The following is a 27,401-nucleotide window of genomic DNA, read 5'->3' on the forward strand; positions in this document are numbered from 1 at the left end:
TCTGCCTCCCAAGTGCTGGGATTAAAGGCATGCGCCACCATCGCCCGGCTAGGGGCACTATTCAACATTCAGTTTACCTTTCAACACAATTCAGTTCTGCTAACCTTTTTTGACTTCTTTTTTTTTTTTTAAAGAGATTTATTTATTATTTGTAAGTGCTGTAGCCATCTTCAGACACTTTTTCTTCTATCTCTGGCCCACTTGCTCCGGCCCAAAGATTTATTTATTTATTATATGTAAGTACACTGTAGCTTTCTTCAGACACCCCAGAAGAGGATATCAGATCTCCTTATGGATAGTTGTGAGCCAACTGAGGTCCCCTGGAGAACCAGCAGTAGGAACTCTTAACCCGAGCAACCTCTCCAGCCTTCAGTCAAATAAAAACTTTAGAAAACCTTTGGATGATGGAGGTTTAACCTACTGTGCATGCTGAGCAAGCATTCCATGATGAAAAACTTGCAGCTTGAAATTCTTTAATATCTAGGACCTAACTTAGGTTTAGATGCCTATATTCACCTAAAAATTGGCTTTTGTTTCAGTAAAAGTTAAAAGCTTAAATTTTCTTTCTCCAGTTTTATAATGGGTTCTGAAAGTATCTCATTTTAATTTTTAAATTAATTTATTTGTTTTTGTTTTTTTGGTTTTTTTTGTTTGTTTGTTTGTTTCGAGACAGGGTTTCTCTGTGTAGCCCTGGCTGTCCTGGAACTCACTCTGTAGACCAGGCTGGCCTCGAACTCAGAAATCTGCCTGCCTCTGCCTCCCAAGTGCTGGGATTAAAGGCATGCGCCACCACCGCCCAGCTTATTTTATTTGTTTTGTGTGTATGGTCAGAAGACACATAATTTATGTCTGTGGGAGAAGGGGTGGGAATGAATTCTCTCCACAACTTGAACCCTTAGGGAATAGTCTTAGGTTATCAGGTGCTTTTACCTGCTTAGCTACCTCACTAGCCTTTTGGGGGGGAGGTGTTTGTTTTGTTGCCCTTTTGTCATGGTCTCATTAGTTTTTCTTGCCCTATGGTACATTACGATGTTCTAAGTATATGTGATTGGGATTTTATTTTGCTTTAGACTTTAAATTCAGCTACTTTTCAATAGCCCCTTAGGAACCACAGTGTTGACTGTTGTTCAGTGAGTTTACCGAATTCTATCTGGAGTTTAGAAAAGGCTGTGAAGACTGCCTCTGCTCTGGAGACAGACTGCAAGCATGGTGATGATTCCCAGGCCCTCACCCCCAACTCCAGCCCTTATGTGGAGTAGCTCACAAACTTAGGAAAGCACTATACTTTAACTACAACTTTTATCATAATAAAGGATACAAATTAAAATCAGGCTGTTGCCTACAGAGCTGAAGCCCCTCCCGCAGCTTCAGAAGTGTGTCTGCTCACTTTCTGAATTACACAAAACATTATACTATTCCCTTTTCTGTCATGTTTTAAGCATGCTCTCCCTAGCATTTTGGAGTTCACTTTTCTAAATCTTCCCACCGGGTTCTGTGGCTACTTGTCTGCTTTGTGGCTGACTTCCATGTTTGATTAGCTTAAATGGCATGGCCTTTTTCTTTCCTCCCTCTTCCAAGCAACTACTGACATTTACTTGCTGCTGTGAGATTTTTTTTTTCTACTTTTCAAAAAAGAGAGGGCTAGTGAGATGGCTCAGCGGGTAAGAGCACTGATTGCTCTTCTAAAGGTCATGAGTTCAAATCCCAGCAACCACATAGTGGCTCACAACCACCCATAATGAGATCTGATGCCCTCTTCTGGTGCGTCTGAAACCAGCTACAGTATACTTATAATAAATAAATAAAAAGAGAGAGGGGTAAGTAGAAATTAGAATTTGGAAAGGATCCAAATTTGGATACTGAGAATCTCTCTTACTGTCATCTTCAGTTTGTAATACTTTCTGGTGTCAGGAGGTCTTCAGTTCCTTTAGAGTCATTGGTTATTTGAAGCCCATTAGATGTGAAATCCCTGAGGCCTAGAGATGAGTTGGTAGATGAAGACAGAAATCAGACCTTTTCAGATGAGGATGGTTCTTCACCACAAAGGTACACAAAAGTGTTTTGCTGCCTTGTTTGTGTGTGTGTGTGTGTGTGTGTGTGTGTGTGTGTGTGTGTTTTGAGACAGGGTTTCTCTGTGTAGCCTTGGCTGTCCTGGAACTCACTCTGCAGACCAGGCTGGCCTCGAACTCAGAAATCCGCCTGCCTCTGCCTCCCAAGTGCTGGGATTAAAGGCGTGTGCCACCTCTGTCTGGCTTCCTTGCTTTTATTGATGGTGTGAAAAAAACATATCCTTGAAACGGTTAGATTCACTGTCAATATTAACATTTCCAGAGTAATCTCTCCCTGTGCCCCTGTAGTTGAACTAGGACATTGGCAAGCATTCTATTACTGAGCTGCATTTCCAGCCCAGTACTTTTACTTCTTTAATCTATTATTTGTTTTAATTTTCATCTGAAAATATTTTGTTTCATTTTTTAATAGTAGTAGATATAGAATATGAGACCTTGCTGTGCTGCAATTGCAAGTCTGTAAATGCCAACTTTACTAGTTCCAGCTGCTATTTAGTTGAAATTATGTAGCAAACTGGCTTGGGTTTAGCCCCTGTAATTTTTATTTGTTGTATTTCTAACTCTAGGCAGGCTAAGTACCTTCTGAATCCTCATTTGCAAACAGTAATATTATCTTACATGTTGTGATAAATGATGCAGTGAATATAAAGCTAGTTAGTACAATGATTGTAACAGTCTTTTGGTGAGAGCAGTGATTGCTAACTTTCTGTACCATGCACGTTCTTGGATGTGTGGGTAAATAAAAACATCTGTGGCCAAAATCTATCCATTGACACTTTTTAGACAACAAATATAGGTGGAGCCTTATTATGTGGCTTGGTTTCTCTGTTGTTCTTGGGCAGGACTTTGTTAGCTGCAGTTATTTGGTGTGAAGAGAATGAGGGTGCAAATTCAAGAGGGAGCTTCTGACTAAAGCTGCCAATCTTGGAATTCACAGTAGTCATCCTAAATGTCTCCTCAATGCTGCCGATCAATGGATAAAAGCACAAGCTTCCATATCTAAGTAGCTCTGGGGATGCTTCTCAATATATCTTTAGTAGCTTCTAGACTTGAGCAGAATAGCAAATGTCTGGCACTCACACACACCCCTGCCTCATTTTATACATGTAAGTGTGTGTGTGTGTGTGTGTGTGTGTGTGTGTGTGTGTGTGTGTGTGTGTGTGTGTTGTAGTCTTGCCTAATCTTTAAGATGGCCCTCACAGTGGAGCTTATTTTTTTTTTTCCTAGTGATTGAAGTTTATAGTAGTTTAGAGGCTATGTTTATCCTGGTCATTGCATTTTCATACGCTTATACAGTGCTTGATGTGTTCAGTGGGTATCTTAGTTTTTTTTTTATTGCTGTGAAGAGAGACCATGACCAAGGCAACTTTTATAAAGGAAAACATTTAATTGGGGCAGAGGATTAGTCCATTATCATCATGACCGTGACGGGAAGCATGGAAGCTTGCAGGTAGACCTGGTACTGGGAGCCCAGATTTCTACCTGTTAATCTTTAGGCAGCAGAAGGAGACTTCCACACTGGGCATAGCTTGAGCATAGGAGACCTCTGAGCCCATCCTACCACAGTGACACACTTCCTCCAACTAGACCACACCTACTCCAACAAGGCCACACCCCCAATAGTGCCTTTGGGCCAAGCATTCAAACACAAGAAACTATAGGGGCCAAACCACTACAGTAGGGAATCTATGAATGAGTAACAAACTTATTGGCAATCAAAGGTGGTATGGAATATAAAGAAGTGAATTATTACAGGGGTGGATATGGTGACAGTGTAAATGGATATATGGCCTGAGGAATGTGGGTTGGTAAAAGCAGCAAGTTTGTAATATACTCTTAGTAACTGAAATACTTGAGTATTTCAAGTCAGGAATAGTGATGTGTATCGGTAAGCCCAGCACTTGGAGCATGAGGCAAGTTTAAGGCCAGTTTGAACTGAATACTGAGATTATTTCTCAACAGCAAACAAACCAACAAAAATTGAGTGTTTTGATATAGTAGTTTTACTTCTTAATTCTTTTTTTGGTTTTTCGAGACAGGGTTTCTCTGTGTAGCCTTGGCTGTCCTGGAACTTACTCTGTAGACCAGGCTGGCCACAAACTCAGAAATCCGCTTGCCTCTGCCTCCCAAGTGCTGGGATTAAAGGCATGCGCCACCACTGCCCGGCTTACTTCTTAATTCTGAATACAAAAAAATGAATGTATTCTGTGACATTAAACTCTGGAGGCTAATAAGTAAAAATTGTGGAGCCTTGAAGGGGAATATTTTGCTAAGCATTAGTACTGCAGGCTATGAAGCATTCCAGATAATTTGTTGACTTTTGTCTTTAGTGGAGGTGTGCATCATAGTTGTGGATTTAGTAAATATGCAGGCAGAAAAACTGGACCAGGTACAGAACTATTATTATAGATGGCAGTTTTAAAGGAAAAGAATGATTAACATTATGTTATTTTGACATTGAATTATTTCTCTATAATGACTTTGAAATTTCTCTTTTCCAGTTCTCTGAGTTTCACCAGTAATGCCACTCAGTTGCCAATATCAAGCAAACACATATAAGACACTTGTAATCTTTTAAGAAAAGTAGTAGTTCTCTTCACAGTATCTGGTGGTAAGTCTAAACCTTCATAACTTTGTTTTTTGATCCATTGACATCATAGCTTTAAAACCTTTATTTACCTTTTCTTACATGAAAATTTATGACTCAAGGGAAGAACATAAACCTTGCTAATCTCAGAGGGCAATTTCATCAGTTTTATTTTTCTATAGGATTTCTACCACCTGCTTCTTAAAATAAAATAAAATAAAATAATGAAGGAAAAAATAACTAAGTGGTACTTTATTTTGAAATATTCACAAATGACTTTTTAAATTGAAAAAGTTAATAGCAGAGTAGCTTTAAATAATTTCATTTCAAGATCCGTCCAGTTTATAGTCAGTGGCAGAGGGTGATGTTTTGTTTTTGTTTTTAAGGATACGTTTATTTTTATTTCTGGGTATAAGTGTTTACCTGCATGTATTTTTGTGCCTGGTACATTCAGGGGCTAGAAGAGAACATTGGGTCTTCTGGAACTAAAATTACTGATAGTTGTGAGTCACCATGTAAGTGCTGGGAATTGAACCTGGGTCCTATATGAGCAGCAGTGTTCTTAACCACTGGGCCATCTGTCCAGCCCTGGCTGCTGGCTGGCTTTTTGGGGTAGGAAAGGGCTAAATATTTTTATGGAGTAGTCTAGCTCATTACAGAGACAGAATACAGATGAAGCAGCAACCAAGTAGGAGGAAGGGGTATGTGTGCGTGTGTGTGTGTGTGTGTGTGTGTGTGTGTGTGTATTTCTTTAACTTGAAATTAATAGATGTTCTTTGTCTCTGGGGAGGGGATGCGCACACAGTTCATGGTGTATTTATATAGTCCTGTATCCTGGAGTGGAGGAAAGAGTTGGATGTCATTTGTCTTGCTCTCTCTTCTAGCTTATTTTCTTGAGACACAATCCTCCTCTAAACCTGGAGCTAGGTTGGGGACCTGCAAGTCCCAGTGAGCTTTCAGTGTTTTCCTTTTACAGTGTTTGGCCTGCTCTGCTTTTTACATGGGTCTTAGGGATTTGTACTCACATTCTCTTGACTAAGCAGCAAGTACTTTGACCTGCTGAGACATCTCAGCCTAATAATGGCCAATTAATTGCACTTTTCTTTTCTCCCCTGCTCCCTGAAGAAGGAGGGGCAGTGCCTTTGGAGTTTTTGTTTTGAGATTAAAATCACTGCATCTTGGGCTGCCCTGGAACTTAATATGTAGCCCAGGCTGGCTTTGAACTCCAAGCCAGCCAAGCCTCAGCTTCCTGAGTACTGGGATTACAAGTAGGTAACTGCCCCTTCCCCCTAATATATACACATACTACACATTGTTTTACGTTGTTTACTCCTCTGTTAAGGATTAAATCTAGAACCGTATTTGCATATTGCATGCAAATCAGTTCAACAGAATTACTCTCCTACAGCTCCCCCCTCCACCCCCCCCCGCAATTTTTTATTCAGAGTATAGAAAACAAGAATAATTATACATATTACTTTTCTAATAGTAGGCCTCTTTTCTTCCTGCACAGAAGTTGTCTGTACAGTGTAGAACTGTTATGCTTTTCACTAGTCTCATTCACAATAAAACTAAACAAAACATGAATTGTTTGCATGCATCAATGTAGTTATCTTAAAATCAACATACATTTTTTTGTTGTTGTTGTATAGTAAAACTGTTTTATCATAGTGATGAAGGTATTCAACCTTATTCTTTAATAATTCTCTTTGTTTTTTTCACTTAGGAACCATATTGGAGGGTGAGGTATCAGATTCCAGAAAGATCATCATGAAGTTATATGTGTTTCTGGTTAACACTGGAACCACGCTGACATTTGACACTGAGCTAACTGTGCAAACGTGAGCTATTTTTCACTTCTCTTTTGGTTTTCCAACTTGACTTAATGAAAAAAAAGTTACCTTATTTTAAAAAAATATTCTACCATGATGTGGTCAAGCACAGTCTGAATTTAATGCCCAAAGCTCAAGTAGGAATGACAGTTGTTATGATGTGCTTTATGATGTGTGATAGAAGTTTGACAAGATCCCTCTGGATAGACAGTCTAGCCTAATTTGGTGAAATTCAAGACAACGACAGACACTGTCTTCAAGGAGGTAAATCTTCTTCCCAAGGATAACACTTCCTGAGGAAGCTTTCACGTAACCATTCACATGTGCAGACACATACAAACACTTTAAAAACCCCACTTCTCAAAACAACTTGGGGAGGGAAAAGACCAGTTGCTGTTGAAGAGAACAATTTGAGTTCCAGTGCCCTCTTCTGACCTCTGCAACACCAGGCACATATGTAGTGCATAATATGCATAAAGTAATAAAATCAATAAATCTAATTTTTAAAATTAATCAATTAAAAATGTATTTAATTAAAAAGGAAAAAATAACCAATCTATATGAAAAAAGATAGCCAGCTGGAAACACACATTTTGTCCCAGCACTCACCTTGGAGGTAGACAGACATCTGAGGTTCACGATGGTCAGGGATACGTAGTGAGACCTTGTCTCAAAAACCAGTAGCCACATAGTAAATCTCAGATCTTAGTATCCTCTTCCTATTCACTATACATAGTTGATTATAAAGTACTAAAATTAAATTCTGTAAATTGTGCTTTGTAATTTTTGCATAACTACGTTATTCACAATTTAAAAAAGATAATTCTAAACTAAGTTTATTAGAGCAGTAGGCATCACTTGCTATTTTTGGTAATTTTGTATTACATTTTATATTTTACTCGTGCGTGTGTGCGTGCGTGCGTGCGTGCGTGCGTGCGTGCGTGTGTGTGTGTGTGTGTGTGTGTGTGTGTGTGTGTGTATGCTCGCACACGCAAAAGAACATATGGAAACCAAAGGACAATTTGTGCAAAGAGGTTCTCTTTACCATCTAGATCTTGGGGATTAAATTCTGGTCATCAAGCTTGACAGTACGTTCCTTTAGCCACTGAGCCACCTTGTCCATTTGTTGTTTTATTCTTGTGTGAATTAAGTCAATGGGTTTGTTTTGTTTATTAATGAGAGAAATAAAACAAGTGGACTATTTTTAGTGAAGCTCATTTCTAGTCATTTTCTATTTTGGCTAAGATATCACATATTTGAATAATCTCAAAAGCTTATAAAATATAAAGGTTAGTTCTCAGGGCAAGGAAAAATTAGAGTTCTCATAGGAAGAAGAAACAAGTAGGTACATACACTTTCAAGGCTATTTACTTTATTGTAGTGATTCGATAGCACTGCAGAATAATCTCATACTGAAATTATTACAAATAAGTTGAGTAATTTTTGAGTAGAAAATAGCGGTAAGATAGCTGGGAAGATGGCTTATCAGTTAAGAGCACTGTTGCTCTTGCAGAGGAGCTAGGGTCCAGTTCTAGGGTATCAGATGCTGCCTTCTGGCCTCTGGGCATGAGACACATGCATGCACGCAGCGTAATAAATCACTCATGCACAAACTCAAAAGCGGTTTCGTTGTTGGTTTTTTTTTTTCATGTTTGTTGATTTTTAGTTTTAAATGGTACTAAGGTTGGGAGATGGCCTCTTATAGTTCTAGCCTTCTCTGGGAATCTATAATTAGTTTGTAAGTACTGGAGGCAGAGAGATATTTCTTTTTTGTTTGTTTGTTTTTTGAGACAGGGTTTCTCTGTGTAGCCCTGGCTGTCCTGGAACTCACTCTGTAGACCAGGCTGGCCTTGAACTCAGAAATCTGCTTGCCTCTGCCTCCCAAGTGCTGGGATTAAAGGTGTGCGCCACCACCGCCTGGCTGAGAGATATTTTCTTTAGTCGTGGCTCTACTAAGTTGCTTATACTCCTGTGTACAACCCTCTACCCCCTCTTGAAGTAACCACAGTTAAACCTTAAACAGAACGATCAGCAAAGAGTAGAAGAAAGATGGCAAGTAGCTGGAAAGAGGAAGGAGACTAATGAGAATGTACGGGAGATAAGAGGAAAAGAGCGAATATAGAATTTGTGAAAATGTTTAACGAAACATTATTAATTAATATGTGGTATTAATATGTATAATTAATATGTACTAATAAAAAGCTTTTTAATGGCAGTAAAGGAGGAGCTGGAGAGTTAGATTTGGAAGTTTTTGCTATGCAAGCATGAGGACTTGAGTTTGGATGCCCATTGCCCGACATTTCAGTGTGTGCCTGTACCCTCCAGCAGGGAAGGAAGGGGAGCATCCTGCAGAGACAGACGAATCCATAGGGCTTGCTGTCCACTCAGTCTAGCCAATTAGTGAGCTTTAGGTTCAGTGGGAAATCCCATCTAGAAACATGATGGGAAGCAATGGAGGAGGATACTTAGCATTAACTCTCACGTCCACGTGCAGGCACAGGTGAACACACCAGTATACACCAAATACACACAAATGCACAAGTGCCACTAAGGGCTTACTTTGTGATTTTTGTTTTATTTAGTTTCACTCGTTGTGTGGGGCTTATGATATTGGTCATGTGTGTAGATGTGTTATGCCTTACTCTATCACCCTCATTCTTTTTTCCCCATTGAGATAGGAGCTTCTATTGAACCTAGAGCTTTCTGATTTGGCTAACCTGCCTAGCCAATACATCCCATGGGTCTAGGTATCTGCATGTTTCCTTGCTACCCTAGTGCTGGGGTTAGAGACTCGGTCAGCACAGAATCCTGGGAATTTAAACTCAAGTCCTTCTGCACTTTATCTACCCAGCTATCTTGAATTTATGTTTTAAGTACATTCATTTTTATTGATGTAGTTTTACTCCTAAAAGGATGATTTCTCATTAACTAAGCCCAGGCTTAACTTGAATTTGCCCAGGTTCCTTCTAGGATTTTAATGTGTGTCTATAGGAATTTTTTTTGAAGCAGTTTTCACATGATTTAGATTTAATGTACTTTCTGTAATGTATTGTGAAAATCTTAAACACAAATCCTGTGTTTTGAGTTCTACCAAAGTAGATGTCAGCTTAAACCTACATGTATGTTCATTTGTACCTTTCACCATTATGTAAAACCCAAAAAAAGTAGTTGTGTATGCTGCTCATATTTTATGGGTTCACTTTTAGATATGAAAAACAGGAATTTAAATTCATTTAATTCACAGCCAGTTGATTGTGGTATCTAATTTTAAAATATTGGAAACTTTTACTACTGTTTTTTGAGAAAATCCTTAGAACAAAATTCAATAGTCTTATTATGGTGTGTGTGTGTGTGTGTGTGTTGTTTTATGAAGTGCTTTTATAAAGGTACTGCAAATATGTAAATAACTGAAATTTATTTTTTCTAAGTGTGGCTGATCTTAAGCATGCTATTCAAAGCAAATACAAGATTGCTATTCAGCACCAGGTGCTAGTGGTCAATGGAGGAGAATGCATGGCTGCAGATAGAAGAGTGTGTACTTACAGCGCTGGGACGGTAGGTGTCAAAGATCCTGTACTGCATATTCTACTTTCTTAGCAGATGGGAGCAGGGACTTTATTTTTGTGTTAAGGGCAGTACACATGTTCATCATTTATAACACTTATTTCTGCATTTTTTGATATAGGACACAAATCCAATTTTCCTTTTTAATAAAGAAATGATCTTATGTGACCGTGCACCTGCTATTCCTAAAACTACCTTTTCAACAGAAAATGACATGGAAATAAAAGTTGAAGAGTCTCTTATGATGCCTGCAGTTTTTCACACTGTTGCTTCAAGGACACAGCTTGCAGTGGTATGATATAAACAATTCCTTTAACTAATTGCTTCTAAAAGCATCCCTGTCTAGATAGCAGAGAAGTCAAAATTATGCATAGGTAACATGAAAAATACTCTCCTTACAGTTTTGTTTTGTTTTGTTTTAAATTATGTGTGCACCTGTCAAAGAACAACTAGTGGCAGTAGGTTCTCCATATAGTTTCAGGGATTAACTCGTCTACTTGGTACCTGTCTCATAGGCCTCTTTATAAAGACAGGCCTCTTTATAACATCCTCTTCTACTTATGTATAGGGCTGAGGGTTGTGGATAAAGTTAGGAGATAATAGTTTAAGAACATGTATTGTTCTTCCGGAGGATCTGAGTTTGGATCTCAGGATCCATTTTGGGTGATGCACAACTGTCTGAAACTCCAGCTCTAGGGTATTTGATGTCTTTAACTTCCACAGAACCTGTACTATGTGGTGTGCAAATGAAACTGTCCCGCAGTTTCACGAACTGGGTTCTGCCTCAACCGAAGGGAGAAAGGAGACCTGAAACACAGAGTTTGAGAACAAAAGGACACGAAGCCAAGTTGAGGGTTTCCAATCAAGGCTCTCTTTTACTTGGGGGGTTCAGCATTTATATACAAGAGAGCAAACTGAATCTCTAGGTTACAATGACATTTGAATAACATAAGGGATTCCGGAGGAGTCAGGAAGAGTCCTAACAAAGTCAAGGGGGAAGTCCAAGGGAAGCTGGCTGCTGGGCTGAAGGTGGAGACTCAGGACTCCCGCAGGTCTCAGCTCCAGGGAGTGGCTGGAGGCGCAGTCCACAGTGGGGGAGGAGGTCAACAGCAGATGTCCTCAGGCTGTATACATGCCAGCCTGTAGGTGTCGCTTCCTCTGGAATCCTCAAAGGCTGAACTCATAGTAGTGAGTCTTTGGTTCAGGCACAGAAGGCATGAGTTGAGTCTGCCGTGGCAAACTCGGATGTCTTGCAGCTGAGGGACCCCAACATGCAAACATACACAATTAAAGTTAATAAAGAATCTTTATATTTTATAGTTAATATACTAAGTTTTAGATAAGAAAGAAAACTGTTTTAGAACCTGTGAAGTAACACAGTTTACATTTTGGTGTGTTATGTAGTACTGGACAAAAGATTCTTGTGGAAGGAAAACAGGTGAGGACAATTTGCACAATGGTTTATTAGAATCAGAAGGAAGTGTATGTGAGGAAGCTGCTCTTCAGCCTCATAGGGAACCACGGACTTTTAATTGGTTTTCTTGGAGTGGGTTAACCTTTTGATATTTGTCCATATATTTATTAGTCATGGACTTTAAAGATGCTTTTCTTCTTGTCCACAAGCATTCTGGCTTTCTGATTGGCTGTAGTAGAAAGTGACCTAACCCAGGATTGCTGAGTCCATTTTGTTGCTGTTGCCATCATGATGATAAAAGACTTGGTAGTGCTTGAGTCAGGCTGAGACCCTCTTGATGGTGGCATCAAGGAACAAATTCGGTGGGATTGTACTTACGTATTAAGGATCATACTGTGAGCTGCGTGATAGCGGCAGCAGTGCAAAGCAAGTTCCAAGTTCCAAAACAGCCAAGGCTACACACAGAGAGATCTGGTCTTGAAAAAAAGGAAGGGTTATGTGTGAGCTGAGATGATTTCTTTATTGTAGATAAAAGCATATTAAAAATTAAATTGTTGGGGCTGGAGAGATACCTCAGTGGTTAAGAGCACTGTCTGCTCTTCCAGAGGACCCAGGCTCAATTCCCAGCACACACATGGCAACTCACAATTGTCTGTAACTCTAAGATCAGACTCCCCCACACATACATACATTCAGGCAAAACACCAGTGCACATAAAATAAAAATAAAATTAAATAGTTGAAATGAGACTAAGGAACATTGGTATTGAAATTCAAAATGCCAGTCATTGCTATTCTTGGTTTATAGATAGTTTAGACATTTCTTCATTCTTTGGTATTCTGTGCACATATATGTAGGGGAAATTTTTTATTACTTTTAAAGATAATTTTTAGATACCTTAGCTTAAGTAACTTACCTTGGTTAAAGGAAATTGGTCAGCTATTTTCTTACTTATAGAACTGAGATAAATTTCTCTACCCCCCGTGACTATAGTTATTTTCTGAATACTTTTTTGTTGTTGTTTTTTTTTTTTTTTTTTTTTTTTTTTTTTTTTTTTTTTTTTTTTTTTTTTTTTTTTTGTGTGTGTGTGTGTGTGTGTGTGTGTGTATGTGTGTGTTTCATGGTACAGGGTTTCTCTGTTTAGCCCTGTTTGTCCTGGAAATCCCAACTCCCACTGTAGACCAGGCTAGCCTTGGACTCAGAGATCACCTTGCTTCTGTCTACCAAGTGGGATTAAAAAAATGCACCACCACACAACTATCTTCTGAATATCTTTATTTTATGCTTTTTTATTTCCTCATTTCTAATTTTTATTATATGTATTGATTCAGCTAAGGGTAAAAGCAAATGCCATGTTTGATCCCTGAGTCTGTTTGTCTACTGATATTTTACTTTCTTAATTTTGCACTATAATAGTAGGTTCACTTAGGTCTTGTGAGCTTCCAACCATGGACTCTTCACCAGGCATGGTGTTTCACAGGCATGCATGTGTTTTCTTCTGTGGAACAAGCCTTAAATCAGAAAGTGATTGATTACCCTAGTACGTTTGCATTGATCTTACATGGTCAGTATTCTTACTCAGTAATCATAGCAGTTCAGAGTTTCTAGCTGGGTAAGAATGTTGATGTCCTCTACCCCCTCTACAGTAGTTGCTTGAATAGTGACTTCTAGTACTGTGAGAGCCAGTCAACAGGGAAGAAGCTTCCTGGTCAGTACTATCTTTTCCTCATTTTTTTTTTTAATGAATGTGTGAGCTGTCTTCAGCTGTAGGGTCCTAGAGTCCTACCACAAATTCTCATGGATAATCAAGAGCAATGATAAACCTATGTTGTGTTTTTGTGGGGGCTGCTTCTCTACACACTCCTCCACTGACTTCTTTTTTTTGGGGGGGGGTTTCGAGACAGAGTTTCTCTCTATAGCCTGGCTGTCTTGGTACTCACTCTGTAGAGCAGGCTGGCCTCGAACTCAGAAATCCGCCTGCCTCTGCCTCCCAAGTGCTGGGATTAAAGGCGTGCGCCACCACTGCCTGGCATTCCTCATACTTTTGCCACTCTAATGCTAGTATTACACGTGTGTACCACCGTGGTGGCCCACAGTAAAATTTGATTAATTTTTTGGTAGTATTTTGTGAGATTTGTAGCCTTCTCTTCTCTTTCTCTTTTTCCCTCTAGACTATTTTTTTAAAAGCTTTATTTATTTATTTATTTAATCTATGAGTACACACTGTAGCAGTAGATAGTTGTGAGCCTTATCTGGTTGTTGGAGTTGACTTTAGGACCTCTGCTTGCTCCAGCCCAGAGATTTATTATCATATGTAATACACTGTAGCTGTCTTCAGACGCACCAGAAGACGGCGTCAGATCTCATTACAGATGGTTGTGAGCCACCATGTGGTTGCTGGGATTTGAACTCAGGATCTTTGGAAGAGCAATTAGTGCTCTTAACTGCTGAGCCATCTCTCTAGCCCGATACTTCATTCTTTATAGTTGAATTCCAGTCATCTATTTTTAAAAATCATTTGACTCATAGGGCTACCAAGAGGTCAGTTGGGAATAACCTTTCTGGTGAAGCATGAAGAGTTGGTGCTAATCCCAGTGATAGGGAGCCAGTAGACAGAAGTGTCACTGAGGCCAGCTGGCCACCAGCCCAGCTATAGGCGCAGACTGATTCTAAGGAATAAAATGAAAAGTGGTAGGATACCCTGCATCTTCTTAAAGTTTCTATGTTCATACAAGTAGAACATATACATAGCAAAACACATACATGGATTATTTATAGACACACACACACACACACACACACACAATTTTTTATTCGAGGACACCTACTTTACAATTTGAAGATGATAATGTATTTTCAGTCTTTTATGTTTAACAAAAGTGTTTGTGAAAATGTATATATATATATGTATGTGTATGTGTATGTGTGTGTGTGTATGTGTGTGTATATGCAGACATACAGACCATTGCTTTCTTACCTCTCTTCCATTCTCAAACAGGAAATGTATGAAGTCGCCAAGAAGCTTTGCTCTTTCTGTGAAGGACTTGTCCATGATGAGCATCTTCAGCACCAAGGCTGGGCTGCAATCATGGCCAATCTGGAGGACTGTTCAAATTCATACCAAAAACTTCTTTTCAAGTTTGAAACTATTTATTCGGATTATCTTCAATCCATAGAAGACATCAAGCTAAAACTTACTCAGTATGTTTATCATTATGTGGATGTTTAAAATGCCTTTATCAGTAGTTTTTTAGTCACTGGATGTTGGTTGGAGGCTGTGTTTATTTAAATGACTGTCTTTAGTCTCTTAAAGCATTTTTATTATAATTATCATTATTACTGTGTGTGTAAGTACAGGGATGTGTGTAAGTCTGAGGATAACTATGCTCTCTCCTCCAGCTGTGGGATTCAGGCCGTTTCTGTTACCCACCCAGCCATCTCACTGCCCCTTTTTACAGTCATACTTTAATTGTGTTTTTGCTTTTGTTCTTGGTGTCTTTTGTTCAGTCTATTTAAGAATCTCTTCCTAGCTTTTACCCAGTTGAGAAAATTTAAGTGAGGGATAGGGGAAGACCAGAACTCACAGATGTGGAAAACTTAGTATAGGTCCTTTACATACAAATCATCAAGTACCATTGGGTTTTGGAAGAAAAGTACTAAAATAATCTAATTAATATGCAAGTAAGCAGCCTTGCCGGGCGTGGTGGCTCACGCCTTTAATTCCAGCACTTGGAAGGCAGAGGCAGTCGGATTTCTGAGTTCGAGGCCAGCCTGGTCTACAGAGTGAGTTCCAGGACAGCCAGGGCTACACAGAGAAACCCTGTCTCAAAAAACCAAAAAAAAAAAAAAAAATATGCAAGTAAGCAATACTTCAACCTAAGAATAATTGTGAATGCACGCTAGTATATGTACTCTTCAGATTTTTTATTTAGATTTTTGGGTTTTTTTCTTCTTTACTTTAAATTTACCTTAGAGGTGATAGCATGTGTATTCTTTTATTTTCGTTTCTTAATTTTTTCTTTTTTTAAAAAGTTATTTGTTTGTTTGTGTTTGTTTGTTTATGTGAGTATACACTGTAGCTGTAGAGATGGTTTTGAGCCTTCATGTGATTGTTCGGAATTGAATTTTTAGGACCTCTACTCGCTCCGGTTGGCCCCGCTCGCTCAGTGCCTGCTTGCTCCTGCTCAAAGATTTATTTATTATTATACATAAATACACCGTAGCTGACTTCAGACTCACCAGAAGAGTGTGTCAGATCTCATTACGGGTGGTTGTGAGCCGCCATGTGGTTGCTGAGATTTGAACTCAGGACCTTCGAAGAGCAGTCGGTTTGGTCTTACCTGCTGAAGGCCTGAGATGTCACCAGCCCTTATTTTTTTTTAAAGTGATGCTGGGAACTCAACCCTCGCCCTCTCCTGTTTCAGACAAGCAGTTTTGCACTCCAACTCCATGACTCCTCCTTTTCCTCTTTTTTTTTAATATTGTAGATTGACTTATAAGACAAGTTTTGGTCCTTAATTGACTTCAGAAGAAATTGGTAGGACTCTTTAAAAGTTTTACTACAATAACCTTCCCAAGTACCTATTTTGGAGGGAGTCCTTCTAACCATATCAGTTTACTTTAAGGACCTGAATCTTTTAATATACAGTTTTATGACATCTTAAAAATTACATATTTTTCTCCATATTCTTTAGCAGTTAAACTCTCTCAGTCGATTTTTCTGATGTGGTTAGTATAAGAGTTATCCTAAGGCTAAAATTCTTAATTTAATCCTATATTCTCACTATATTAAGTATATTTGATTGTGTTAAAGGCAGATACAGTGTGAGGGACTGCTATGGTCAGTCTTCATAAATATTAATGTTTTTTAATAAATAGGTTGTATTTGAAACAAGTTTGAAAGTCAATGTCTACTTCTTTAGTATAATCTAGCTAGCTTTGCTTTAAATTGGTATTTTAATGTTAATGGTCACCTTTCTACTAAGCTGTATTTTTAACTGGCTAATAAAGGAGCTTATATATGAATAAGACATGAGCAGTGGTAAGGCTGGTGTTTTGAAGTACAGTGTGATTTCATTGGATGATACTAGAACACACTCGTTTTACTGACTCATGTTTTGTATATTAAGTTTAGGAACTGCGGTTTCAGTAATGGCCAAGATTCCACTGTTGGAGTGCCTAACCAGACATAGTTACAGGGAATGTTTGGGAAGACTGGATTCTTTAAATGAACATGAAGGCTCAGAGAAAGCTGAGATGAAAAGATCTACTGAACTGGTGCTCTGTCCTGATATGCCTAGAACAACTAACACATCCTTGTTAACCTCATTTCACAAGTCAATGGAGCATGTAGCTCCAGATCCCACCGATGCTGAACGTGGCAAAGAACTTAGGGAATCTTGTCAAAGTACTGTCCAGCAAGAAGAAGCTTCAGTAGATGCTAAAGACAGTGATCTGCCTTTTTTTAATGTTTCTTTGTTAGACTGGATTAATGTTCAAGATAGACCTAATGATGTGGAATCTCTGGTCAGGAAGTGCTTTGATTCTATGAGCAGGGTAAGTTGTGTGTGTGTGTGTGTGTGTGTGTGTGTGTGTTGGGGGTGGGGAGATGATTAACAGCAGAACCTGCATTGGACTTTGGAGATTAGATCAAATTATTTGTAACCATGCTTTTGAGTTGATTATAAATTTGGGAAGATTATTTGAGAGTGTAAATTTTAAGTACAGTTTGAAAGGTTTACATAAATATATTTTGAGTGGTTCAAGAATAAATCACTACCAATTAAAAAATATTTTTGAACATTTCCATTATTTGGAAAGTGGTCTTTGTGCAGTGAGCACCTCCCTATATGAGAATTGAAAACGTCAATCTCCTTAAGAATTCGTCAGTAAGACATTGGGCTTTCAGTTACAATTCTAGAAGTAAACCTGGGATAAATGTCTCTTCATATTTGCTCTGTAAATTGATACAAAACATTTGCATCAGAAAGGAAATTGCTTTAGTGACACAAAATCCTAATGTTTTGAAGATTTCAGTTGTCAGAATACAAAGGACTTTGCTTAAAGGGGTTCTTAGTTTGAAAATAGAAATAGGTCTAGTCCTTGATCATTCAATCTTGAAAAAACAAACCAAACACCTGAATATTTGGTCTAGGATACCTGGAACAGCATTTGTCTGCGTTGTTTAAGTTACAAGTAAAATGTGAACATTAAGATCTTGGCTTCCTAATATGTTTAGCATCTTTGTCCTTGATAACATCTGATAGGTAGTTATTTAATTCAGTTTAAGGCACTTACCCCAGCAAAAATTGTCAAATGAATGAAAGTGAGACTATTATTTCTGCTTAAATATTAATATCTTAGTATCTGAAACTTCCATTTATGAATGCATGATTAACCAGATAACAGTGGTCCTAATAACCAGGTCATTTTTATAATTAAAACTGTTCTGAATTTCAGAATAATTTTGCATAAAACCTGATGCTTGCTAGGGAAGTACTCCACTCCTGTTGTATCTTCTGTACTATATAGGCAGAGTTAACTTTCCTAGGCTGATGTTGAGCTCAGCTGTGTGGTCCAGTTAAGTCTTTTTTTGCGTCAACCTTTTGAGTATCTGGAACTATATAAGGCTTACTTCCAGATCCACAGTGAGACATTTTGTTTTTAATCTCTCAATTAGTGAGTGTTGTTTATCTCATAGCAGTAGTTTTGATTGCCAGCAATATAATAAACAAAAGGTGCTTAGATTTGATGTTTTAATTGGTTTTGTTTGCTTTTTTGATTCTATTTAAAGCCCTTAGTTTCATAGATTAGTCTGATTTCTGTAGTTAAATAATGGTATATTTATTTATTTGTTTATTTAAAAATTTATTTATTAATATATGTAAGTACACTGTAGCTGTCTTTAAACACACCAGAAGAGGGTGTCAGATCTCATTACAGATGAGTGTGAACCACCGTGTGGTTGCTGGGACTTGAACTCGGGACCTTCAGAAGAGCAGTCAGTGCTGAACCATCTCTCCAGCCCTGCAACCCAATTTTAATTTATAGATAATATCCTATAATTGTTGATTTTTTTTTTGTAGACTTCTATTTCACAAATCAAGAGGATTTATTTTGGTGGACTATTTGTTTTATTTTTGTTCATATATATGTATGTGTTTCTGTGGGTGTCTTCAGAGACCAGAAGAAGACATGGCATCTGTAGAGGTGGTTACACAGATGGCTGTGTACAGCAGTGTGTGGGTGCTAGGAACCAAACTTTAGTCTTCTGCAACAGGATTATGACTTTTTTCTTAAATTTTTTTATTATATAAATGCATTTTATACATTAAACATTAATAATATTGAGTATTTTGAGAATGAAATAATATGTAAAAATTGTTCAACTTTTATATTCATATCCTTTTATACCCTAAAAAATCATTAATGAATATTTAATACTATCCATAAGTGAGGATCCTATATCTAATGTTGAATATTAAATTGTTTCAAAACATATAAAATATTCTTTAGGGGTTGAACATAGTAAAAGAGCATAAAATATTAAAAATGAATCATTAAATATTTTTAAAAGCCCTTATATAATTCCATCTAACGTAGTAAGAGAGTAGTTAAAATGCATTGTATATCTGTGTACATTGTCTAACAGTCAGTTTATTTAAAAAAGATTATCAGTGTTTCCAGGAGAGAAATTATTTTATCAGTAAGTATATTTTAAAAAATTCAAAGTAGCAAAAACTCTTTGAAGTTAAACATTAAGAAAATGCTAATTTCAAGCACAGTGAGAAAAATATCAGTAATATTTCCATGTTGTTTGTAGAACATGATTTTAATACTTTCAAGTGTTACTAACTTTGGGGAAATGGAATAAAATTGTCTACAAATATTAAATTTTTATTATAGTAAGGTTTATTTAGAAATTATGTTAAGCTAAATCAAGATAAATCCATTTTTTTCTCTTTCTGACCATTGTTCATATCACTTGAATTATCTTCCTGTTTTACTCTTCTCTAACCTCATTTAAAGGGCCTAGTCAAATTCTTCCTGTAAACATCAGAAAGACAGTCAAAAAGGCCTCAATCAATGAGATGACTCAGTGGGTAAAGGATATCTGAATATGATATTTGAGTTCTAGATGGCCGCAGGAGGGAATTGACTCTCACAAGTTGTCCTTTGACTTGCCATGTATATGTCATAGCTTTTGAGAGCCCACCTTCATGCCCACGCATGTGTTTGCATTTACATGTATTTATACAAAATAAACATAGTTGAAGGAATAACTTGGTTGATATCCAAATGTTGATATTGGCAGGTATTCAGAACGCCTTCTGAGGCTTGAAAAGCTGTACTAGTTTTCCTCCATTAAAAGTTGAACTTAGGATCTGGCAAGTGACTCAGTGGGTAAAAGCCTGAAACCTCACATTAGTCCCCAGGACTCACTGTGAAAGGAGAGAAGGCATTTCTTTTTGCCCATGTCTTTTACCCACCAAGGCTCTAGGTTTAGTTACTAGTACTAAAATATCAATAATGATAAAGAAATACAATGTTCGTTCAAGTTCTTGGTTATAGTTCCCACATATAATCCTAACTGACAATTTGACAGTAGCTTGGGCAATGTAGTGTGAGTTCCTTGAATGAGACCCTGCCTCAAAATAAACAAACAAGTAGTTATGCTTAATGAAAGCTAAAAGTGTACAGAGTAATCAGAACCTGAGGAGGGATCTGTGAAGGAAGCAGCAGAGCCTGAGGATGAGGAGGCAGGCAAAGGTAGTATACTTTGCCACAGTTCCAGGAGCCTTTAATGAAACAAGGGCATTTAATATTTGTGACTCACCAACAAGCACATCATATAATTAAATTTTATACTACAAACACGTAGAAAGTCAGAGGACAGGAAAGATTAAATATTAAGAAATCTTATTGATCAAACCATTTCTTTGTAGTGGAGATTAAGTTTAAATTATGCTTTCTGTCCCACTTGGTAGGAAAAACCTTGCCTTTTTAAAGAATGAGGTCTTGCTGAGTTGCCTATGCTGGCCTGAAATTTTGGTCTTTCTGCCTTGTTTCCTGAATTCTGAATTACAAACATATGCCAACATACCTAGCTATGGAAGGTGCTTTGAGAGAAGATGAGTTGATGAGTTACTAACAAAGAATGGGTTTGTCATTAGCTCAACTTTATATGACCTTGATGACTTTGAAAATAACATATTCTTAGGGATTGTTTAAACTAGAGCATTGATTGAAATTTGTGATTACTGAAATTATGCTTTTGATTTTTGTATTGTAGTTTGTTCAGCACCAGTTGTTTAGGATGGAGTACATTCTATTAACCCTCCTTTGGAAGTATAACTTGATTCCCCGTGCTTTGTTTTTCTGTATCATTTTCTATCTCTTTTGTATCTTACTCTGTATCCAGTTACTGTGAAATATAGTTAAAACTATTTCCAGAAGATTTTACTCACATATGCTTCCTTTTCATTTAGCTTGACCCAAAGATTATTCAACCGTTTATGTTAGAATGCCATCAAACTATTGCCAAACTTGATAATCAGAATATGAAAGCCATTAAAGGGCTTGAAGATCGGCTGTATGCCTTGGACCAGATGATTGCTAGCTGTAGCCGGCTGGTAAATGAACAGAAGGAGCTTGCTCAGGTATTGTGTTTATGACCGCTTGTTTTCCAGCTCCCAGAACCATTTTGTGCTATTATCCCTCTCCTCTCACTCGAACCTTCACCCTCTCCCTCCAACCTTCCATACTTCATGGACTGGAGATTTCCTGTTTAACCCAGGTTGAATTGTTGCTTACGTGCTGTGGTTTCTGGTGGTTGTTACATTTTTACTCCTTACGATATTGATGTTTCATGTGCTTTTTTTAATAAGAAAACACAAATATTATAAAAGTTTAAGATAGCCGGGCGGTGGTGGTGCACGCCTTTAATCCCAGCACTCGGGAGGCAGAGGCAGGCGGATTTCTGAGTTCAAGGCCAGCCTGGTCTACAGAGTGAGTTCCAGAATAGCCAGAGCTACACAGAGAAACCCTGTCTCTGAAAAAAAAAAAGTTAAAGATAGCTTAAATTTTGTGTTTCCATGACATTTTAAATAATTTGTTTGCTTTTGACTTGTGTTTGGATTAATTATTTTAATAAAGCTTTCAAGGTACAGATTATTCTGCCTTTGGAATAGCCATTTCTTTTTTCCCCCATTAATGTGAGATAGAAATTTTAGGAATCTAAATGAAAAGTGGTTCATTGTTGGTTTTTCTCTTGAGAGCTTTTGTCATTTATGCAACAAAATTAAATATTCTTAATTTTTTTTCTTTCCCAAAGGGATTTTTAGCTAATCAGATGAGAGCTGAAAACTTGAAGGATGCATCTGTGTTGCCTGATCTGTGCCTGAGTCATGCAAATCAGCTAATGATTATGTTGCAAAACCACAGAAAACTGTTGGATATTAAACAGAAGTGTACCACTGCCAAACAAGAGCTAGCAAACAATCTCCATGTCAGACTGAAGTAAGAGACTCTGCCATATTTAATTTAATTCATTTTTTAATCTTCCCAGTAATAACAGTAATTTCTCCCTATAATTACATTGAAATGCATATTGACTAACTCTAGGGTTAGACTTTATAGAGCCTTGATTTTCATAGCTTATCTACAAGATGACTTTTAGCAAATGTTCAAAAAAACAATGAATCTCTATCTATAGGTGGTGTTGTTTTGTGATGCTTCATGCTGATCAAGATGGAGAAAAACTACAAGCACTGCTCCGCCTTGTAATAGAGCTGTTAGAAAGAGTCAGGATTGTTGAGACTCTTAGCACAGTCCCTCAGATGTATTGCCTAGCTGTTGTTGAGGTTGTAAGGAGAAAAATGTTCATTAAACACTACAGAGAGGTAAGCAATTCTAATTATTTAATTATATATTAACATGCATAATTGGTATATGGTATTAACATAAGCATTCCTCTTCTAAGTGGGCTGGTGCTTTAGTCAAAGATGGAAAACAATTATATGAAGCTGAAAAGTCAAAAAGGGAATCCTTTGGGAAATTATTTAGTAAGTATTAATTTATAAATAATTTATAATTTATTTAGTAAGTATTAAGTAATTTCTAAAATAACCATGCTCCTGGTTTCTTTGTACAGGGAAGTCCTTTTTAAGAAATCGTCTGTTTAAGGGACTGGACTCCTGGCCTTCCTCATTTTGTGTATGTATTTTTTTCCTAACCAGTACTAAATTTCTATATTTAATAAATATTTATTTAATAAATATTTATTTAATAAATATTTAAATATTTAAATTTAAATATATTTATTTAATAAAACCTTATTTTTTTTAGGGTTAGAAGCATTTATCAGAAACAGAATAAGTTGTGAGTGATAGAATTAAATTAGCGTAAAATATTTTGGCTTTAATGGTTACCTCTGTAAGCTTTAATATATGTTAATTTTTGAGATTATATTTTAATTACAATGTTTCTCCCTTTCCTTTATTTCTAAATCTCCCATATATACCTCCTGTTCTCCTTCAAATTCATTTTAAAAATCCATTGGTATTATATGTATATATTTGTATACATAAATATTTCTAGATATAATCTGAGTCCGTATAATGTTACATGTATGTATATTTTCAGTGTTGACCACTTGGCACTGGACAGTGATTAGTGTGCTCACCCTGGGAAACCTCTGCTGCTCCCAGGTTACTCAGTTGTCTGTAGTTCTTTGTGTAGGGTTGAGGCTTTGGGCTTTGTCCCATGCAACTTAGTGTCTTCATTAGTGTCCTCCTTGTTTAGCTCATGTTCAGGTGGTCATGCTGGTGAGACTTTGTGGGTGAAGCTTCTGATATTACTAGAAGACAGTCTCTGATCAGTCTTTCTGCCCCATCTTTCCAATGTTCTGTGAGTCTTTAGTGCTGGAGTGTTTATAGAGGTATCCTTTGGTACTGGCTTCCTCAACTATTCATATTGATTGGTTTTAGTTTTCTGTAGTCTCTATTGCAAAAGAAAAGATTCCTTGATGAGGGGTAGAAATATACTTCTACGTGGGTATAAGGACAGATATTCAAAGATTGTTAGGGATGAAGCTGATTTAGTAAATTAGTGATTGTATATTCTACAATACTCTTGATTTCACTAATGCTGAATAGTTAATTAGGTTTCTAGTACCAGATATGGTCTCTATTCTGTTGAGCAGGTCCATTAGCAGGCTTTTGCTTACTGTGAACATGGGAGTGTTTTACCACTACTTCTTCATCCAAGAGCTCAGAGTAGGCTGGCGTCAGCAGTGGAAGGGCAGGTTTGTTTTTTTTTCTTTTTATCTTTTTGTACTCCTTTTTTTTAAACTTTTATTGCATTATGATGAGAAAAGTTACATTCAATTTATCTGAATTTGTTAACATTTAAAAACATATTTTAAGTAAATAGAATTGCATCACATTCTTGTTTCCCTTTGTACCCCAACTCCTCCCAGAGACCCCATTTCAGTACCTACAATATATTTTTTATCATATTCTTTACAACTTATAAAATATAACAATAAAAATTAGTTTTATAAACATTGTTTAATATAAAACAACAATTTAACAGTCATATAGATGCTTGTCTACAGCAATACTGAAAATACATAAGTTTTTCTCAATATAAATGTTAAATAACTCCAAACATATTAACTGTATATTTCAAAATAATGTATCACTACTAGTATTTTCTTTTTTAATTCTATTTACTTAAAATATGTTTTTATTTATTTTTTATCATTTTTTAATTGGATATTTCCTTTATTTACACGTCATGATTTCTCCTTTCCCAGTTTCCCATACAAAACAAAAACAAAACAAAAAACAACAAGAACAAACTTGTGTTCCCTGCCCCCTCACCCCACTTGCTACCCTACCCTCTCCCACTTACTGGCCCTGGCATTCCCCTACACTAGGGCACAGAACCTTCACAGGGCCAAGGGCCTCTCCTCCCGTTGATGACCAGCTTGGCCATCCTCTACTATACACACGCTGCCAGAACCATCAATCCCATCACATCTGCTTCGTGATTGGTGGTTTAGTCCCTGAGACCCCGTACTCAGTTCAATGGATGGCTGTGAGCCTCTACTTCAGGATTAGTCGGGTACTGTCAGAGCCTCTCAGGAGACAGCTATATCAGACTGGAGTGCCCTTCCTTCAGTCTCTGTTCCATAGTTACTTTCTGCAACTCCTTCCATGGATATTTTGTTTCCCCTTTTAAGAAGGAATGAAGTGTCCACATTTTGGTCTTCCTTCTTGAGTTTCTTGTGGTTTGTGGATTGTACTTCAAGTATTCCAAACTTCTGGGCTAATAACCACTTATCAGAGAGTGCATACCGTATGTGTTCTTTTGTAATTGGGTTACCTCACTCAGGATGATATTCTCCACATCCATCCATTTCCCTAAGAATTTCATAAAGTCATTGTTTATAATGGCTGAGTAGTACTCCATTGTGTAGATGTACCACATCTACATCCATTTTCTGTATCCATTACTCTGTTGAGGAACAGCTGGGTTGTTTCCAGGTTCTGGCTATTATAAATAAGGCTGCTATGAACATGGTGGAGCATGTGCCCTTATTACATGTTGGAACATCTGGGTATATGCCCAGGAGTGGTATAGCTGGGTTCTCTGGTAGAATTATGTCCAATTTCTGGAGGAACCGCCAAACTGATTTCCAGAGTGGTGGTACCAGCTTACAATCCCACTAGCAATGAAGGAGTGTTCCTCTTTTCTCCACAACCTCGCCAGCATCTGCTGTCACATGAGTTTTTTATCCTAGCCATTCTGACTGGTGTGAGGTGGAATCTCAGGGATGTTGAACATTTCTTTAGGTGCTTCTCAGCCATTCGATATTCATCAGTTGAGAATTCTTTGTTTAGCATGGTACCCCATTTTCTAATAGAGTTATTTGTTTCTCTGGAGTCTTAACTTCTTGAGTTCTTTGTATACATTGGATATTAGCCCTCTATCAGATGTAGGATGGGTATAGATCTTTTCCCAATTTGTTGGTTGCTGTTTTGTCCAATTAACAGTATCTTTTGCCTTACAGTAGCTTTGTCAATTCTTGATCTTAGAGCATAAGCTATTGGTGTTCTGTTCAGGAAATTTTCCCCTGTACCTATGTGCTCGAGGCTCTTCCACACTTTTCCATTATTTTCAGTGTATCTGGTTTAATGTGGAGGTCCTTGATCCACTTGGATTTGAGCTTTGTACAAGGAGATAGGAATGGATTGATTCACGTTCTTCTACATGCTAACCACCAATTGAGCCAGCACCATTTGTTGAAAATGCTGTCTTACTTGGCTTGGCTGCCTGGCCTAGGGGGACCAGATTCTGGCATCTGGCTGAGCACACCCCCCAGTGTCTCTGTGCTCTGCTACTGTGAGCTGCCTCTTTCCTAAATAGAAAATGGCATTATTTTTATTTACTTTTTATAAAGTGATTTCCAGTCTTCTGTTGGCGTTCAGGTGGCCCTGTTTCTGCAGTGTACAATAATAGATTCACACTGCTGACCTGTCCTGCAGCGTAGGTGGGTTGTACACTGAGCATCAGCTCGCTTAATGCATTGCCTGTAACGATGCTAATAAAAAAGTCTCCTTCTTAAAAAAAAAAGAAAAAGAAAATGCTGTCTCTTTTCCACCTTATGGTTTTAGCTCCTTTGACGAATATCAAGTGACCATAGGTGCGTGGGTTCAATTCTGGGTCTTCAATTCTGTTCCATTGATCAACCTGCCTGTCACTGTACCAATACCATGCAGTTTTTATCACAATTGCTCTGTAGTACAGCTTAAGGTTCCATGATGGTGATTCCACCAGAGGTTGCTTTATTGTTGAGAGTACTTTTGGCTATCCTGGGTTTTTTGCTGTTCCAGATGAATCTGGAAATTGCTCTTTCTAAGTCTGTGAATAATTTGAGTTGGAATTTTGATGGGGATTGCATCGAATCTTTAGATTGCCTTCGGCAAGATGGCCATTTTTACTATATTAATTCTGCCAGTTCACGAGTGTGGGAGATCTTTCCATCTTCTGAGATCTTCTTCAATTTCTTCAGAGATTTGAAGTTCTTGTCAAACAGATCTTTTACTTGCTTACTTAGAGTTACACCAAGGTATTTTATATTATTTGTAACAATTGTGAAGGATGTTGTTTCCCTAATTTCTTTCTCCGCCTGTCTATCCTTTGTATAGAGGAAGGCCTCTGATTTGCTTGAGTTAATTTTATATCCAGCTACTTTGCTGAAGTTGTTTATCAGGTTTAGGAGCTCTCTGGTGGAATTTTTGGGGTCACTTAAGTATACTATCAGATCATCAGCAAATAGTGGTAATTGGACTTCTTCCTTTCCAATTCGTATCCATTTGATCTCCTTTTGTTGTCTAATTGCTCTGGCTAGGACTTCAAGTACAATATTGAATAGGTAGGGAGAGAGTGGGCAGCCTTGTCTAGTCTCTGATCTTAGTGGGATTGCTTCAAGTTTTTCTCCATAAGTTTGATGTTGCCTACTGGTTTTCTGTATATTGCTTTTACTATGTTTAAGTATGGGCCTTGAATTTCTGATCTTTCCAAAACTTATCATGAAGGGATTTTGGATTTTGTCAAATACTTTCTCAGCAACTAGTGAGATGATCATATGGTTCTTTTCTTTGAGTTTGTTTATGTAGTGAATTACGTTAATGGATTTCTGTATACTGAACCATCCCTGCATCCCTGGAATGAAGCCTACTTGATCATAATAGATGACAGATTTGATGTGTTCTTTGATTCGGGTTTGCAAGAATTTTATTGAGTCTTTTTGCATTGATATTCATAAGGGAAATTGGCCTGAAGTTTTCTTTCTTTGTTAGGTCTTTGTGTGGTTTAGGTATAAGAGTAATTGTGGCTTCATAGAACAAATTGGGTAGAGTGCCTTC

General features: G+C 37.6%; 1 protein-coding gene across 2 annotated transcripts in view; it reads left to right on the plus strand.

Annotated features, from left to right (window-relative positions):
- The window catches only part of Rb1cc1 (RB1 inducible coiled-coil 1), a 70,233-nt gene that overhangs the window by 14,200 nt on the left and 28,632 nt on the right, over positions 1-27,401 (plus strand). For both annotated transcript variants that reach the window (XM_031366768.1, XM_031366769.1), the window contains exons 2-12: positions 4,571-4,680; positions 6,383-6,497; positions 9,917-10,043; positions 10,174-10,344; positions 14,465-14,667; positions 16,596-17,022; positions 20,955-21,125; positions 21,800-21,984; positions 22,181-22,367; positions 22,448-22,529; positions 22,619-22,680. In XM_031366768.1, coding sequence (XP_031222628.1) covers positions 6,427-6,497; positions 9,917-10,043; positions 10,174-10,344; positions 14,465-14,667; positions 16,596-17,022; positions 20,955-21,125; positions 21,800-21,984; positions 22,181-22,367; positions 22,448-22,529; positions 22,619-22,680 — 1,686 coding nt within the window. In that variant the 5' untranslated portion in view covers positions 4,571-4,680; positions 6,383-6,426. The remainder of the gene's footprint in view (positions 1-4,570; positions 4,681-6,382; positions 6,498-9,916; positions 10,044-10,173; positions 10,345-14,464; positions 14,668-16,595; positions 17,023-20,954; positions 21,126-21,799; positions 21,985-22,180; positions 22,368-22,447; positions 22,530-22,618; positions 22,681-27,401) is intronic.

The sequence above is a fragment of the Mastomys coucha genome, unplaced genomic scaffold (assembly GCF_008632895.1).
Source record: "Mastomys coucha isolate ucsf_1 unplaced genomic scaffold, UCSF_Mcou_1 pScaffold14, whole genome shotgun sequence".
Taxonomy (NCBI): Eukaryota; Metazoa; Chordata; class Mammalia; order Rodentia; family Muridae; genus Mastomys; species Mastomys coucha.